This window comes from Apium graveolens, chromosome 9 (assembly GCF_009905375.1).
Source record: "Apium graveolens cultivar Ventura chromosome 9, ASM990537v1, whole genome shotgun sequence".
NCBI lineage: Eukaryota > Viridiplantae > Streptophyta > Magnoliopsida > Apiales > Apiaceae > Apium > Apium graveolens.
Window position 1 is genome coordinate 23410374 of NC_133655.1, and position 13900 is coordinate 23424273.

The 13900-nt window shown below is 34.9% G+C and overlaps 1 protein-coding gene across 1 annotated transcript; it reads right to left on the minus strand.

The window, feature by feature from the left end:
- Positions 1 to 452: 452 nt before the first annotated feature.
- On the minus strand, positions 453 to 1308 carry LOC141685123 (uncharacterized). The gene is made up of 2 exons (XM_074490246.1): positions 1008 to 1308; positions 453 to 742 (listed from the first exon to the last, which is right to left on the minus strand). The coding sequence occupies exons 1-2, from the start codon at positions 1306 to 1308 to the stop codon at positions 453 to 455; spliced, it is 591 nt and encodes a 196-aa protein (XP_074346347.1).
- Between the last annotated feature and the right edge of the window lie 12592 nt (positions 1309 to 13900).

Here is a 13900-nt window from a genome sequence, read left to right on the forward strand (position 1 = left end):
TGGAGATGAACCATCCCAAAGCAGCAATCATTCCATTGAGTTTCTAAACGTCCTTTACAGAGCATGGAGGTTCTATATCCAGGATGACCTTTATCTTGTCAGGATTGGCCTCAATTCCCCTCTTGGAGACCATTAATCCTAAAAACTTCCCATATACTACACCAAAAACACATTTGGATGGATTCAACATCATCTTGTGAGATCTCAAAATCTCAAAAGCTTCCCTCAAATGGGCTATATGATATGCCTTTACAGTGCTCTTGACTAACATGTCATCTACATAGATCTCCATGATCTTTCCAATAAGATCCTTAAAAATCTTATTCACCAACCTTTGATAAGTGGCTCCTGCATTCTTGAGACCAAATGTCATAACAAGATAAAGAAAAAACACCAAAGTCAGTGATGAATGATACCTTTGGGATGTCATTTTTATACATTTTGATTTGATTTTAGCCACTAAATCCATCCATAAAACTCAACATCTCGTCCCCTGCAGTGGCATCTATCAAAGTGTATATCCTTGGAAGAGAAAAAATATCCTTTGGACATGCATCGTTCAGGTCAGTAAAGTCAACACACATACTCCACTTTCTATTAGCCTTTTTCACCATCACCGGAGTAGCCAACCATTCTGAGAATTGTATTTCCTCAATGAACCCAGCCTCCAAGAGCTTTTCTACCTCATTTTTATGGCATCTTGCCTTTCTGGGGAAAAACTCCTCTACTTCTGTTTTACCGTCTTTCAATTAGGGTCGACATTTAGCTTATAAGTTTTTAATTCAGGATCAATTCACGGCATATCAGCTGACCATGCAAAAATGTCACTATTCTCTTGTAAGAACTTTATCAACTTCCCTTTAAGGGGTTCCTCTAAAGAAGGTTCAATGAAAGTCGTCTTTTCTATATCGCTGGGAGTCAAGGGAATTGGGATTAAATCTTCCGCTGGCTTCCCTCGCTTCTCATCATTCTCACAAATGTCCATGTCTTTAATGGGTAGAACTTGCCCCAAGCTCCATCTTCCCTCAACAAGGCTATATAATAACTTCTTGCCATCTTCTGATCTCCTCTTTCCTGTCCTACCCCGTTCCTAGTTGGAAATTTGATTACCAAATGGTAGGATGAGGGAACTTCCATAAAGTCATGTGTACACGTCCTTCCCATGATTGCATTATATGTTGACTCGAATTTAACCACCACAAAGTTCAACATTTGTGTAGCCTGCCTTGGCTCCTGACCCATTGTCAAAGGCGATTTAGTTATCCCTTTAACTGGACATTCGAATCCAGCAAACCCATAGATTGGCATATCATTCGAGGGTTAATTGAGAATCGTTGTATCCCATTCTCATAAAGGTATCACAAAGCAAAATGTCAACTAATACTCCATTGTCTACAAGGACTTTCTTTACAGGGTTGTTCCCTATGATATGTGTTATGACTAGAGAATTATCATGAGGAAACTTAACCTCTTCCAAATCGAGGTCATCTAATATCATTGATACTCTAGCCTTGGCCCTTTCCGGGGCTTCTCCAACTATGTGCATGACCTCTCGAGCATAAGCCTTCCTTGAATTTTTATAAGAACAATCTGCAGTTGGTCCTCCAAAGATCATGTTGATCACTGGGCCTTGTGGTTGGGTATTTCTCCCCTGATCATCTTGATCCCTCTTTCGGTCATCAAAACTTATTTTCCCATTATTATTCATTTCTCCCCTCTCACCATCTACAGTTTACGTGCTCAGTCTTCCTTTTCGAATAAGAAACTCAATCTCGTCTTTCAATTGGCGACACTTATCGGTGTCATGGCCAATATCCTTGTGAAATTGACAATATTTTCTTTTATCTAACTTGGTAGGATCGGCCTTCAGAGGCTTTGGCCAGCGAACATCTCTACCCCTCTCAATTTTCATCAAAATTTGAATTCTAGGAGCATTTAATATAGCATATTCGGTAAAATTTTATCCTAGTCCTCCCTTCTTCGTGGGTGAATCGACATCTTTGTTAACCTGAGGATCCTTTACTTTGCATCATACTCTTGATCTATCTTTCGTTTCTTACCACCAGCGGGCTCATTATTTATCACTGTCTTCGTCATGCTTTTCTCGACCTGAATATACTTTTCTGCTCTACTTTAGAGTTGTAGCATGTTATCTGGGCGGAATTTGGCCAGAGATATTTTGAAAATTTTGTCCTTAGTCCCTTGCTGTAAGACTATCATAGCTACCTTATCATCAAGGTCTGGGACCTTCAAAGCTTCTTTCGTGAAATGGTTCAGGTAATCTCCAAGAGAACCATTTGCTCCTTGTACAATGCTCATGAGGGAAGTAGAGCCTTTTTTATGTACTTTTCCGCAGATGAACTATTTGATGGAAGCCTGACTTAAATCTCTGAAAGCTTCAATTGAATTCAGGGGCAGACAGATGTACCACCTTTGAGCCATTCCCGACAAGGTTTTAGGAAAAGCCTGACAATTTATACAATCATTCACGGGTTGCAGCAGCAGTGCATTAGAGAAAGTCCTTACATGATTCGGTGGATCCCTAGTCCCATCATAGGCCTTTATAGTGGGCATTTTGAACTTCCTTGTGATATGGGTATTCATGATCTCTTTCATAAAAGACGGGATTGGATCATCAGGGTCTTCGAGGGGGAGCAATTCAAACACGTTTCCTTGAGGGACATTCATCATTTTCCTCATGGGAGTCTCCTCCAAGTCAATAACTTGAGTATCTTCTCTAGTTTCTCTAGCTCAGTTGGTTCTCGGTGGTTGCTTAGCCTGACTAATCTCCATGTCTATCTTCAGCCTTAGGATTTCTGCTTCATGAACACGTATCATTTCTTCAAAAGTCTGGGATACCATCCCTTGAGTTTCCTGAAGCTCGGGGCACCTACCTCAAACGGGCTATTTGTCCATACGTCTCCTCCTGTGATGAGCATCCTCGTCGGTTGATTCTCTGTTCTCCTCATTTGTATAAGGTCCAGAGATATCTCATTCATTATTGATTGGTGAAGGACCTCTAATATAATTACGGTCATTCCATGGTTGCGGTTGAGGCATTGGGCAGCTACTTCCTCCAGCCTCATAGTACAATGGCATCCCATAGGTGAGGTTTATTGGCCTATAGTGCACCACAATTGACATTTCAAAACCAGCAGATTTTGCCCCCAAAGGAGCATTCAGATTGGAGTTTTGAGGGTTCGCCCCTAAAGTCGGGATTGACTGAGATCCGGATTGCGAGATGATAGGATACGTCGTCCCTTGAGAGTAGGTTGAGTGAGGTCGAATCTCAATGGCGGATGAGATTGTTTGAGTAGTTCCAGCTAATATTCCTTCTGGAATGTTGTTTCCGATTCGTGTGGTTACCATCGTTGATGTCTTATTTCCATAGACGGCGCCAAATGTTATGGATTAAAAACTAGGTTGCAATTAATGTTAGGGACCATGAGCTCAAGGCCCTTGATTGACTGCTCTCCTGCTTCGTGATTCAAGTCTGCCTTCACAAGATGCCTACGTACCTTGCTCTATGCCAATGATCAAGTCAAAAAACGTAGTTCTAAATAATGGGGTAAGACCCTTTATATAGATTTTGGATGTCCACGAATTGGACTAGGGTTAGGACACTTGGTGAGGAAGTCTTCGTCTTTGAATGGACATTGAAGTCCTAAAATGTAGGAAGCAGATTACTTGTTGGTTTAGGTGTCTTGAGGCTACTTTTCACAGAATTATATCTTTTATTGGACATATTTAATGAGCTGTTAATTCATCCCATTTAATAATTACGTAATTAATAAATAACTTGGATTTCAGGCCTTATTAATTGGGCCTTGCCAATGAACCATATTAGTTTTAATTAATACAACATTAATTATGTCCTTAGGTTTATTTTCATCCCATATCAGAAATACAGAAAAAATAGAATATTATTTTAGAATACCGTTGCGAAGTGCGGTTTAGTGAACTAGTTTGATAAACAATGACTAATCATTTTTCATTTAATCAAATAAATACTACATCAGTTTTCATTTTTCATTAAATAAAATTTAAATTAGAAATTGATTGTATGAAATATATTTTTAAAAAAATTATAATAATCAGTGAGTAAAAGAGTCTTAATTATTGATCAACTTATTAATGATATTAATTAATTAAATTATAAGATTAATAAATCTATTATTTTGTTAAAAATATTCAGTTAAAATTTTGCCTATAAATATATTGTTATAAACACTGCAAACTTCATAAATTCAACACAAGTTTTTGAATAAGGACGCTAATTATTTCCCAATCCCCAATTCTCTCACAATCTTTTCCTACATAATTGATTGCTTTCATTGATTGAGATCACTAGATTGCTTAAAATGATGAACATTAATTGTTAAAAGTCTCAATTCATCATCTAAATCACTTTTAAAGGTTTAAATTTGATCTTATATCTATCCTTATTATTCGTTTGTGTATTATATGCTTTTATATAAATAAATTATCAATTGTGCTTTCGTGTGGGTAATAAAACTCACTGATCCCGATAACCTCTTGTTAACAAGTCATACTTTACCCTGTGACCTCTTATTTTGGTAGATAAATGTAATAAATCACCAATGATGTAACCAGACTTTTACTATTGTCTTATGTTAATTTAACATTACGGCTGATCTGAATCCAATTTAAATCAATTTTATATTTTTGGTATTTTATATTAATAATTTTTACTAATTCAGTGCCTTATTATTTTATAAATATGACCCATGGTAATTGAACAAATGTTCTCATTATTCTTTATCGAAAATAAAGATGTAGTAACCATATCAGGAAAAATATGAAGGAGAATGAACGTGAGGGAGATAAATCAGGACCAACTGAAGAGCCCTTTTCAGGTTAATTTCGATATTGCCAATATTGCAGTGATATGATCCATGTATCTATACTGTTTAGTATGATTTTGGTTTATTTATACTTTTATTGTGATTTTTGTTGAAACTAATATATTTCAAAATTTCATGATATGTTGTGAATCTAATTTGATGTTAATTAATCAATAGATAATTCAAATCTTTAAGATACTTCTTCAAATAGAGTAAGCAATTAATTAAATTATAAAAAATACTCATGTGCAAGTGTGAATTATTTATCTTCCTGGAAATGTGAAACAAGTTCTTCCATAATTCATTTGCTTAAGAGAACATCGAGAACATGGGTCCAGGTCAATTATCTTGCTAAATTTCATTCAAATTAGGAAAAGAATACTAATTTTCTTTTATATTTGAAAATTTTATAAATTTTCTCTTACTATATAATTTCATATATATATATGTATGTATAAACTTTTACATCTCGTTATTTGGTGAAATTGTCTAAATTATTTTTACTTTACAATTGTTATGATCAGCTTTAGAATAAAATAAATATATATAATACAAATAAAAGATACTAATTTAACTCATCAATATTCTTTTGTTATATATGTATAACAATTTTTTATGTTCAATATTTTATGATTTAGGCAATCATGGTAACATAACTACCGGTGCTCCACAACTTGTAGAACATGATGAGATGTACTAGAAGTTTACCCCAGACCATAAATCTTTCATTGACGAATATAAAAATATTGCACTTTATTTGTAAGGTATGTGATTTTGTTGAAATACGTGTTTATTTTTTGATTATAATAGTGCAAACTATGAAAATATAAAAATATACTTTTTAAGTGAATTTGTAGACTATGAATAACAACCAAGTCAATAGGATTATAGCGGTTCAAGACTTTCTTGCGAATTGAACTATGAAGATTTTGATCTACCAACCAACTCACAATCTTTGATGACAATGTTGATTTTATGATAGGAAGAGTCGAAGACCCGTTTAGTAGTTTATAATTTAAAGATTTTTATTTGTCATATAAATCCCAAATTTAAAATGACTATCTAGATTTTGGAATATCATTTTCGAGTACCTTTTAGTAGTTTGAACTTTGGAGATTCTGATTTACTGGCTAATTTACAAACTTGGATGGACATCGTAGATGTTGGGAAGCACTGATTGATGACCCTTCTAGCACTTTTAAAATTAAAGATTTTGATTGGGCTCTGAATGACAACTAAGATTTTGGGTTTGGATAGTGATGCGAACTATACGAAGTTGTCGTCTAGAGCCCAATAAGAATCTATAAACTTGAAATTGTTATAAGGGGCCTCGCGCAGCGCTTTCACATCTATATCGTCATTCTGTTTTGGTGATATAGCTAGAAAATTAAGATCTTCAAAGTTCAAACTGCTAGGGGGGTCCTCGATAGTGTTATCTCATCATTTGCGTTGTCAATTTTAATTGGAGAATTAGATGACAAATCAATATCATTAAATTTTAAACTAATAAATGCTCTTCGACCGGTACTATCTCAGCACATGCATTGTCATTATAAGTTTGTGAATTGATTTCAAAGCAAAATCTTTAAGAGAACTACCGGTGCTCCACAACGTGTAGTTGATGATGAGGTATATCGGGAGTATCCCAGGAAATGAATCTTCCATTGACGAACCTAAAAGATTACAAATTAGTTTTAAAGAATGTGATTCTAGTGAAATAAATGTTTATCTTTTGGTTAAGATATTAAAACTATGAAAATATAAAAACGTATTTTTAAATGAATTCGTAGACTATGAATAACAACCAAAACAATAGGATTGTATCGGTCGAGGAATTTCTTGCGAATTAAACTTAAAATTTTGAACTACCGGCCAATTCACAATTTTGATGACAATGTAGATTCTTGATAAGGAGGGTCGAGGACCCTTTCAGTAGCTTGTACATAAAAAAATTATTGGTCATATAAATCTAAAATTCCAAATGACAATGTAATTTAGGGATATCGTTTTTAGGACCTTTTTGTAGTGTGAACTTTGGAGATCTTGATTTATTGGCTTATTCAGAAACTCAGATGGACATTGTAGATGTTGGGCAGCATTGATTGATGACCCTTCTACCACTTTTAAATTTAGATATTTTGATTGGGCACTGAATGACAACTAAGATTTTGGGTTAGGATATTGATACGAACGATACGAAGTTGTTGTCCAGAGCCCAATAAGAATCTTCAAACATGAAATTGCTATTAGGGGCCTCGCCCAGTGGTCTTTCAACATCTGTATTGTCATTCTATTTTGGTGAATTAGCCAAAAAATCAAGATCTTCAAAGTTTAAACTGCTAAGAGGGTCCTCAACAGTTTTATCTCATCATTTGGGTTGTCATTCTTTTTTTAGACAATTAAACGGAAAATAAATATCAGTAAATTTTACATTAATAAAAGGGTCCTCGATCAGTACTATCTCAGCACATGAATTATATTTATAAGTTTGTGAATTAGTTACAAATCATAATATTTACATAACTACAGGTACTACACAACTTGTAAAAGATAATAAGGTATGCTAGGAGTGTTGTGCAAGACATGCACATAATATAACAAGACTAAGTCACATTGACAACCCTAAGATTTAGTTGTATAATAGTCTTAATATGTATTTTGTATTGTATTACTTGAGTCTGTAAAAATGTTAAAGATTAGACTGGATTATTTTTCTGTGAATAGGCTCAAGCCTAAGAATAAACTCTGGAAGAAGATCAACAAGATCATGCCTTAGAGAAAATGTGAAGAAGCTTGGAGTTGAATAGATCTGTTTTAGTAAAAATGTTCAAAGTCAAGATATCTACAAGTCACAGATCAAGTCATATAGAGAAGTCATTCGAGAACTCCAGAATAACTTGTCGAGAAGTCCAAAATGGCCTATAGAGAAGTATCAGAGATATCGACAAGTCAAATGAAGATGTGAAAATTGGAGATATCGACAAGCCATTTCTGCATATAGAGAACTCAAAGATATCGACAAGTCAAAATGAAGATATGAAGATTGGAGATATCGATAAGTCAATTTCTTATTAGAGATCTTAGAGATATCGACAAGTCAAAATGCATATAGAGATCTCAGAGATGTCGATAAGTCATTTCTACATGCATAGTTTTGGAGACCTCGATAAGCCAAGTTCACTTATAGACAACTCAGAGATCTCGATAAGTCAAAGACACTTCTAGAGAACTCAGAGACCTCGACAAGCCGAATTCACGTATAGAGAACTCAGAGACCTCGACAAGTCAAAACACTTATTGAGAACTCAGAGATCTCGATAAGCCATTCACCCCCCCCCTTTGTTGTACTCAATACATAACAAATAGTATCAGAGCAAAATCTGAAAGAAAACAGATAAAGATCTTGGAAGTATGAGTGCACAGAAGATAGGCAGTATTAAGATACTAGCCTTTGACAGAATCAACTATGCACTCTAGAAAAAGAAAATGATGTTGTTCATAAGGATGGTCAATCCATTATATATCCAGATTCTCAAAAATGACCCTTTCACCCCCATAAAAAGGGTAGATGAATCTACAGATGGAGACATGGTCATCCCAGCTCACTTTGCACCTAAAGACCCTTCAAAATATATTGCATCTGAGAAGGAAAAAGTCTCTCTAGATAGTGGCCTGTAATTAATTCTGATAGAGTCACTTGACAATGTCATGTACAACAACATTATCAACTGTAACATAGGTAAACAAATCTGGAAGAAAATAGAGATTTTGTGTGAAGGTACAGAGGAAGTTAGATCCAACCAAAGGAGAATACTTGTGTCTCAGTATGAGGGATTCATGGAAAACCCCAAAGAAGCAATTACTGAATTTTTTGAGAGGTTCAATAAATTAATAAATGACTTGCAGTTACGTGATAAATATTATGAGGCTGAGGAGGTTAACCTGAAGTTCCTGCTAGCTCATCCTGATCATCTCGAACAGAAGATATTAGCCGTTAGAGATCAAGAGATCTATGTAGAATGACACTGGAAGTTCTGTATGGAATCTTGAAAACTTATAAACTTGAGATGCTGGAAAGAAAGTCATTAAAGACAAACCATGGACATATGGTTGATAGTTCCAGTGCCTTGGTTGTACATGACAGTGAAGAAAGTGAAGATGAGCAAGATGATCAAGTTCCGGTTATTCAAGCTGTGGAACAAAAGAACAAAGGACCTCAGAAGCAAGTTGTTTTAGAACTGGAGGAAGATGAATACTATACCTTGGATATGCTAGATGAAATGGACCAATTCATGTCTTACTTGGCTAGAACGTTTTCCAACATAAGAGTCAACAAGCCAAGGTTCTTCAAGAATAAGGGAGAGTCTTCCAACAGCAACAATTGGAAACCAAAAGCTCAGTATAACTCAGCTAGCAAAGGTGCCTACAAAACTAGATCTGTGGACAGATAAAAGATAAGGTGTTTTAACTGTAATATGTTGGGTCACTTTTCTACTGAATGCAGGAAGCCCAAGAAAGTGAAAAAGGATAAGACATATTTGGAATTGTAGTCAAAGTATGAAGATCTCTTGAAGAAGTTGGAAACTATGCACTAATGGCTCTTGAGCATGGTGAATCATTCACTTCAAAATCAGAGGTACCAACTCTAACCACTATTTATTTAAATGTTAGTTAGTATAAGGAGACTGTTGAAAAGATGATTGTAGAGATGTTTCATATACACACAAGCATGATGGAAGTTACTGAGGAAGTAAGTAGGTTGTCAAAGATAAATGAGGAGCTTGAGAAATAAAATTTAGAACTGCAGCTTGTTGAGCTTGAAACTGTCAAGCAGGAAATAAATATGTAAAGAACAAGATGAAGTGTGCTACTGAAATAGAAGCTGTGTTGAGGGAAAAGATAGAAAAGAATGAAGTGAAGTTGAAGTCTTTCAGGAATGATTCTCAGTTAGTTGGTCAGTACCATGAGAAGAACAAGCCATGTGCTAATATAGCCATTTCCCTTGACTATGATGCTTTGAAAAGCAGCAAGAAGAATGAAGGTGACAAGGGCAAAATAACTGTAAATGAAGATGTCTCGGCTATGCTGAGAAAGTTTAATTCACCCTTGTTCAAGGCATGTGAAGTAAATTTCAATGAAGAAGAGTTGGTCATCAAGCAAGAACTTGCAGCTGAAGACAAAGGAATGAAAAATGTGGAAACCACTCCTGCTACTGAAAGAAAGAAGAAGCCCATGTTTAACCAACTTCCTAAAACACCTGTCAAGGAAGTCAAGACTGAGAATACGGGAAGAAAGAAAAAGAACAGGAATGGCAAGATAGGAATAAACAAGAGCAACAACTTTGCATTTGTTGCAGACGCCCCCAGAAAGCAATGTCAGAAATATGACTCAACAAATCATCTAACTCACCTTTCTAAAAAGGATGTTAGCAAGCCAAAAGTGGGAGCCTGCAAGTATAATGAAGCAAATGCAGAAGACCCTTACTCCTTTTGTGATAAATTTGACTGCAAACCTTGCAACATGAAACTGATGAAAAGTTGTCATAAAATGAGAGTAGATTTGAAATATGTTAATCTTGAATCTACAGACAAAAAGGAAAATACAAAACAATTTGTTCATACTGTTGCTTCTGAATCAACACATACTAATTCTACAAACTCTGTCAGCAAGAAGAAAGTACCCAACACTTCTTGGGTAGCTAAACACACTTAATCCTCATTGTGTGCAGGGAAAAATGAAGTGAGTCATATGGATCATAGACAGTGGATGCTCAAGGCATATGACAGCTAATAAAGCCCTGTTATCATAGTTTGAGGAGAAGGTTGTCCCATTAGTGACTTTTGGAGACAACAACAAAGGTTTCACAATGGGATATGGCAAGTTAATTTCTGGAATGTTGTCACTGAAGATGTAGCACTGGTAGCTGGTTTAGAAGTGAATCTTCTAAGTGTCAGTCAATTCATAGATAGAGGATTTAATGTTTCATTTGACAAAGGAGATTGCTTAATCATCAGCAAAAAGACTAGTGAAGTTGCTCTGAAAGGTGCAAGAAAGGGAAGCCTGTTTGTTGTAGATTTACACTCAGCAAATAAGGAAGGAATATTTTGCTTCTAGACCAAGGAATCGGTAAAGAAAAGCAAGCTATGACACAAAAAGCTTTCTCACCTGAATTACAAGGCAATCAATACCCTGGTGAAAAAGGAGTTAGTGAGAGACATGCCAAATCTGGAGTTTGCTAAAAATGAAGTTTGTGAGGCTTGTCAAAAAGGCAAAATAAAAAAGTCAAGTCATAAGAGTAAAACTGTGAATTCTATAAGTGCACCTTTGTAACTTATCCACATGGACTTATTTGGACCAATTAATGTCTTATCAATTTCAAGGAAGAAATATGCACTTGTGATGGTGGATGACTACTCAAGATATACATGGGTAGAATTTATGCATTCTAAGGATGAAACTCCATACATCATAATTGAACACATCAAGAAGATTGAGAAGCAGGCTGAAGATCAGAATTGTGTGAAGAGATTGAGAAGTGACAATGTCACAGAATTCAAAAATGCATCTTTAACTGAATTCTGCAAAGACCAGGGCACTGTTCAAGAATTCTCAGCTGTTAGAACACCTTAGCAAAATGGGGTAGTTGAGAGAAAGAATAGAACACTAGTGGAGGCTACTAGAACAATGTTGCAAGATGCCAAACTACCAACAAGTTTTTGGGAAGAAGCTGTCAACATTGTATGCTATACTCAAAATAGATATCTCATTAACAAGAATCTTGACAAATCACCCTACTCAATCTTATCTAAAAGGAAGCCTATAGTGAAGCATCTTCATGTGTTTGGAAGCAAGTGTTATGTTTTAAAAGACAACTCTGAATATGTGGGAAAATTTGACTTTAAGATTTCTAAAGCAATTTTTCTGGGATATTCATTGGAGAGAACTTCCTACAACGTCTATGTGCTTGAACAAAGGAAAATTATAGAAATAAAAAATGTGAGTTTCGATGATGACAAGTGTCCGGACTTGGAATGCCTTGATGAAAATGAAGTTGAGACCCTTAAATTTGAAAATCTCAAAATTGATAGTGATTCTGATGATGAAGCTGAAGTCATCACAAGCAACAAAATAGATGAAGAGTCAATTGAACAAGTGAATCATATTAATGGAAGCTCATCTCAAACACCTGAATTTGATAGCACAAACTTAGGGGGAGAAAGAGGAGAAAGTTCTGCAAGTCATGCCAATGATGAAGAAGATGTAGAAAATTCAAGTCAACAAACTCACACAAGGAAATGGGATAGGAGTCATACAAGAGAAGCAATTATTGGTGATCTAAATGCTGGAGTGAGGACTAGAAGTGCAACTGCTAATGAATATCTACATGTATGCTTTCTTTCATAATGTAATAACTCACAATTTTGAGACTTTGTAAAATACTTGATGAATAGTAACCCTGATAATCGGGGAAAACTTTTTAGCCCACAATATTTTGTGCATGGGAAAATTAGTTTCCGAGTTGATAACACAATTATACGTACCAAATAGGTGTATGTAAACGTTATTAGTTTTCGAAGAAAACGAACTTTAAAAAATGACTGTATCTACGAACCGTCAAGGAATACGAGAATCACGATATAATTAAAAATCTAAAATCCTAAAAATTTAAAACCAAGTACAAGGCTTCAAAACGTAAAGGACGTATAAGATAGGATTTACCCCGCGAACCGCTTAGAAAGGTTTATTACGAAAACGAATAAGCGACCGAGCGAACGCGTAAGCGAATAAATAAACGTATCAAGCCAAGCTAACCATACAAGCTAACTAATGTAGGAAAGTAACCATGTTTAATAACCAAATAGTAGCTAACCTAACAAGAATAGTAATCAAGCTAGTGCATAGTAACCTAGCTAAGTGAATAGTGGCATGAATAGTGAGTACTTAGCTAGCAACTAGCCTTCATCATGAGCTAACCTAGGAAGATTTTTGCAAGATATGACAATCCTACGATGATATATACACATATAAACATATCATTTCACAAGAATTATCCAAGAAGCCAAACAAAATTCTCTCTTCTTTTTCCTAAAAGCTCTATTCGGCAAAATTAAAAAGGAAGGAGAAATCAAAATCAAAAACTCCACTTCACGCCATGAAAAAATTCTACAATTAATTTCTAAGCTTCCTACATACTAAACTAAGGTAAGATAAATTTTTGAGAGCATTTCATTAAGGTTTGAATGGTGAAATAATTTCATGAAAGTGATGATGAATAGTGTAGAATAGTAACTTTTCTTGGTTTCTTGATTTTTATGGATTGATTTAGGAATCTTTAGCTCACCCAAGCATCCCCAAGATTCCACCATCAAAGAGAACATAGTTAAAGTTTTAAATAAAGGTATAAATCCTTGACCAAACTTTATTTAAGGTTTAAGTTTCAAGAAACTTTAAGATCTTAGTTGTAAACCTAGTTTTGGCAGTTATTTTGTGATTTTCTTGATGTTTAGTTAGTTAGCTATTAAGGTTGTTGTTGTTGGCTCAATAACATGATATTCTTGAGAGGAGTTAGTTTTGAGATGATGATATGATGGCGATTTATTCTTGATTTATGATTTAGAGCGAAAACAAAACTCGGATCATAGTCGTAATACCGTTAAAATGAACAAAATGTAACCATAAGTTTTCTGCAAAGTTATAGAAAGTATAACTGTAGTTTATTAAAAACTAAGACTTGATTATGATAAAAAAATGTTATTAGGATCGTTTAGGCGCTTGAATCTCTTAATTTCGATTTATGGATCAAAAGTTACGACCGTTTTAGTTAAAATGATTTACGCAATAAAAATTGCTACGAATTATGAATTTTAGAAATAGAAATGACAGACTTAAGAATATTCAAAAATCGTGAATTTTTTACAGAAAGTAACAAATAGAGTTAATTAACTCCTGTAAAAATATCAAGTGAAAATATAGATTTTTCAATTTTATAAAAATGCCGGACCCGAGACCGCGCGAATAGAAACCTTTAAGAATCG

Excerpts from the sequence above, each read along its gene's own strand:
- LOC141685123 (XM_074490246.1), bottom strand. The coding sequence starts at position 1,308 with ATGCCAATCTATGGGTTTGCTGGATTCGAATGTCCAGTTAAAGGGATA. Across the intron at positions 743-1,007 it reads GAGGGAAGATGGAGCTTGGG|ACGGTAAAACAGAAGTAGAG; the intron begins GCAAGTTCTACC and ends CCTAATTGAAAG.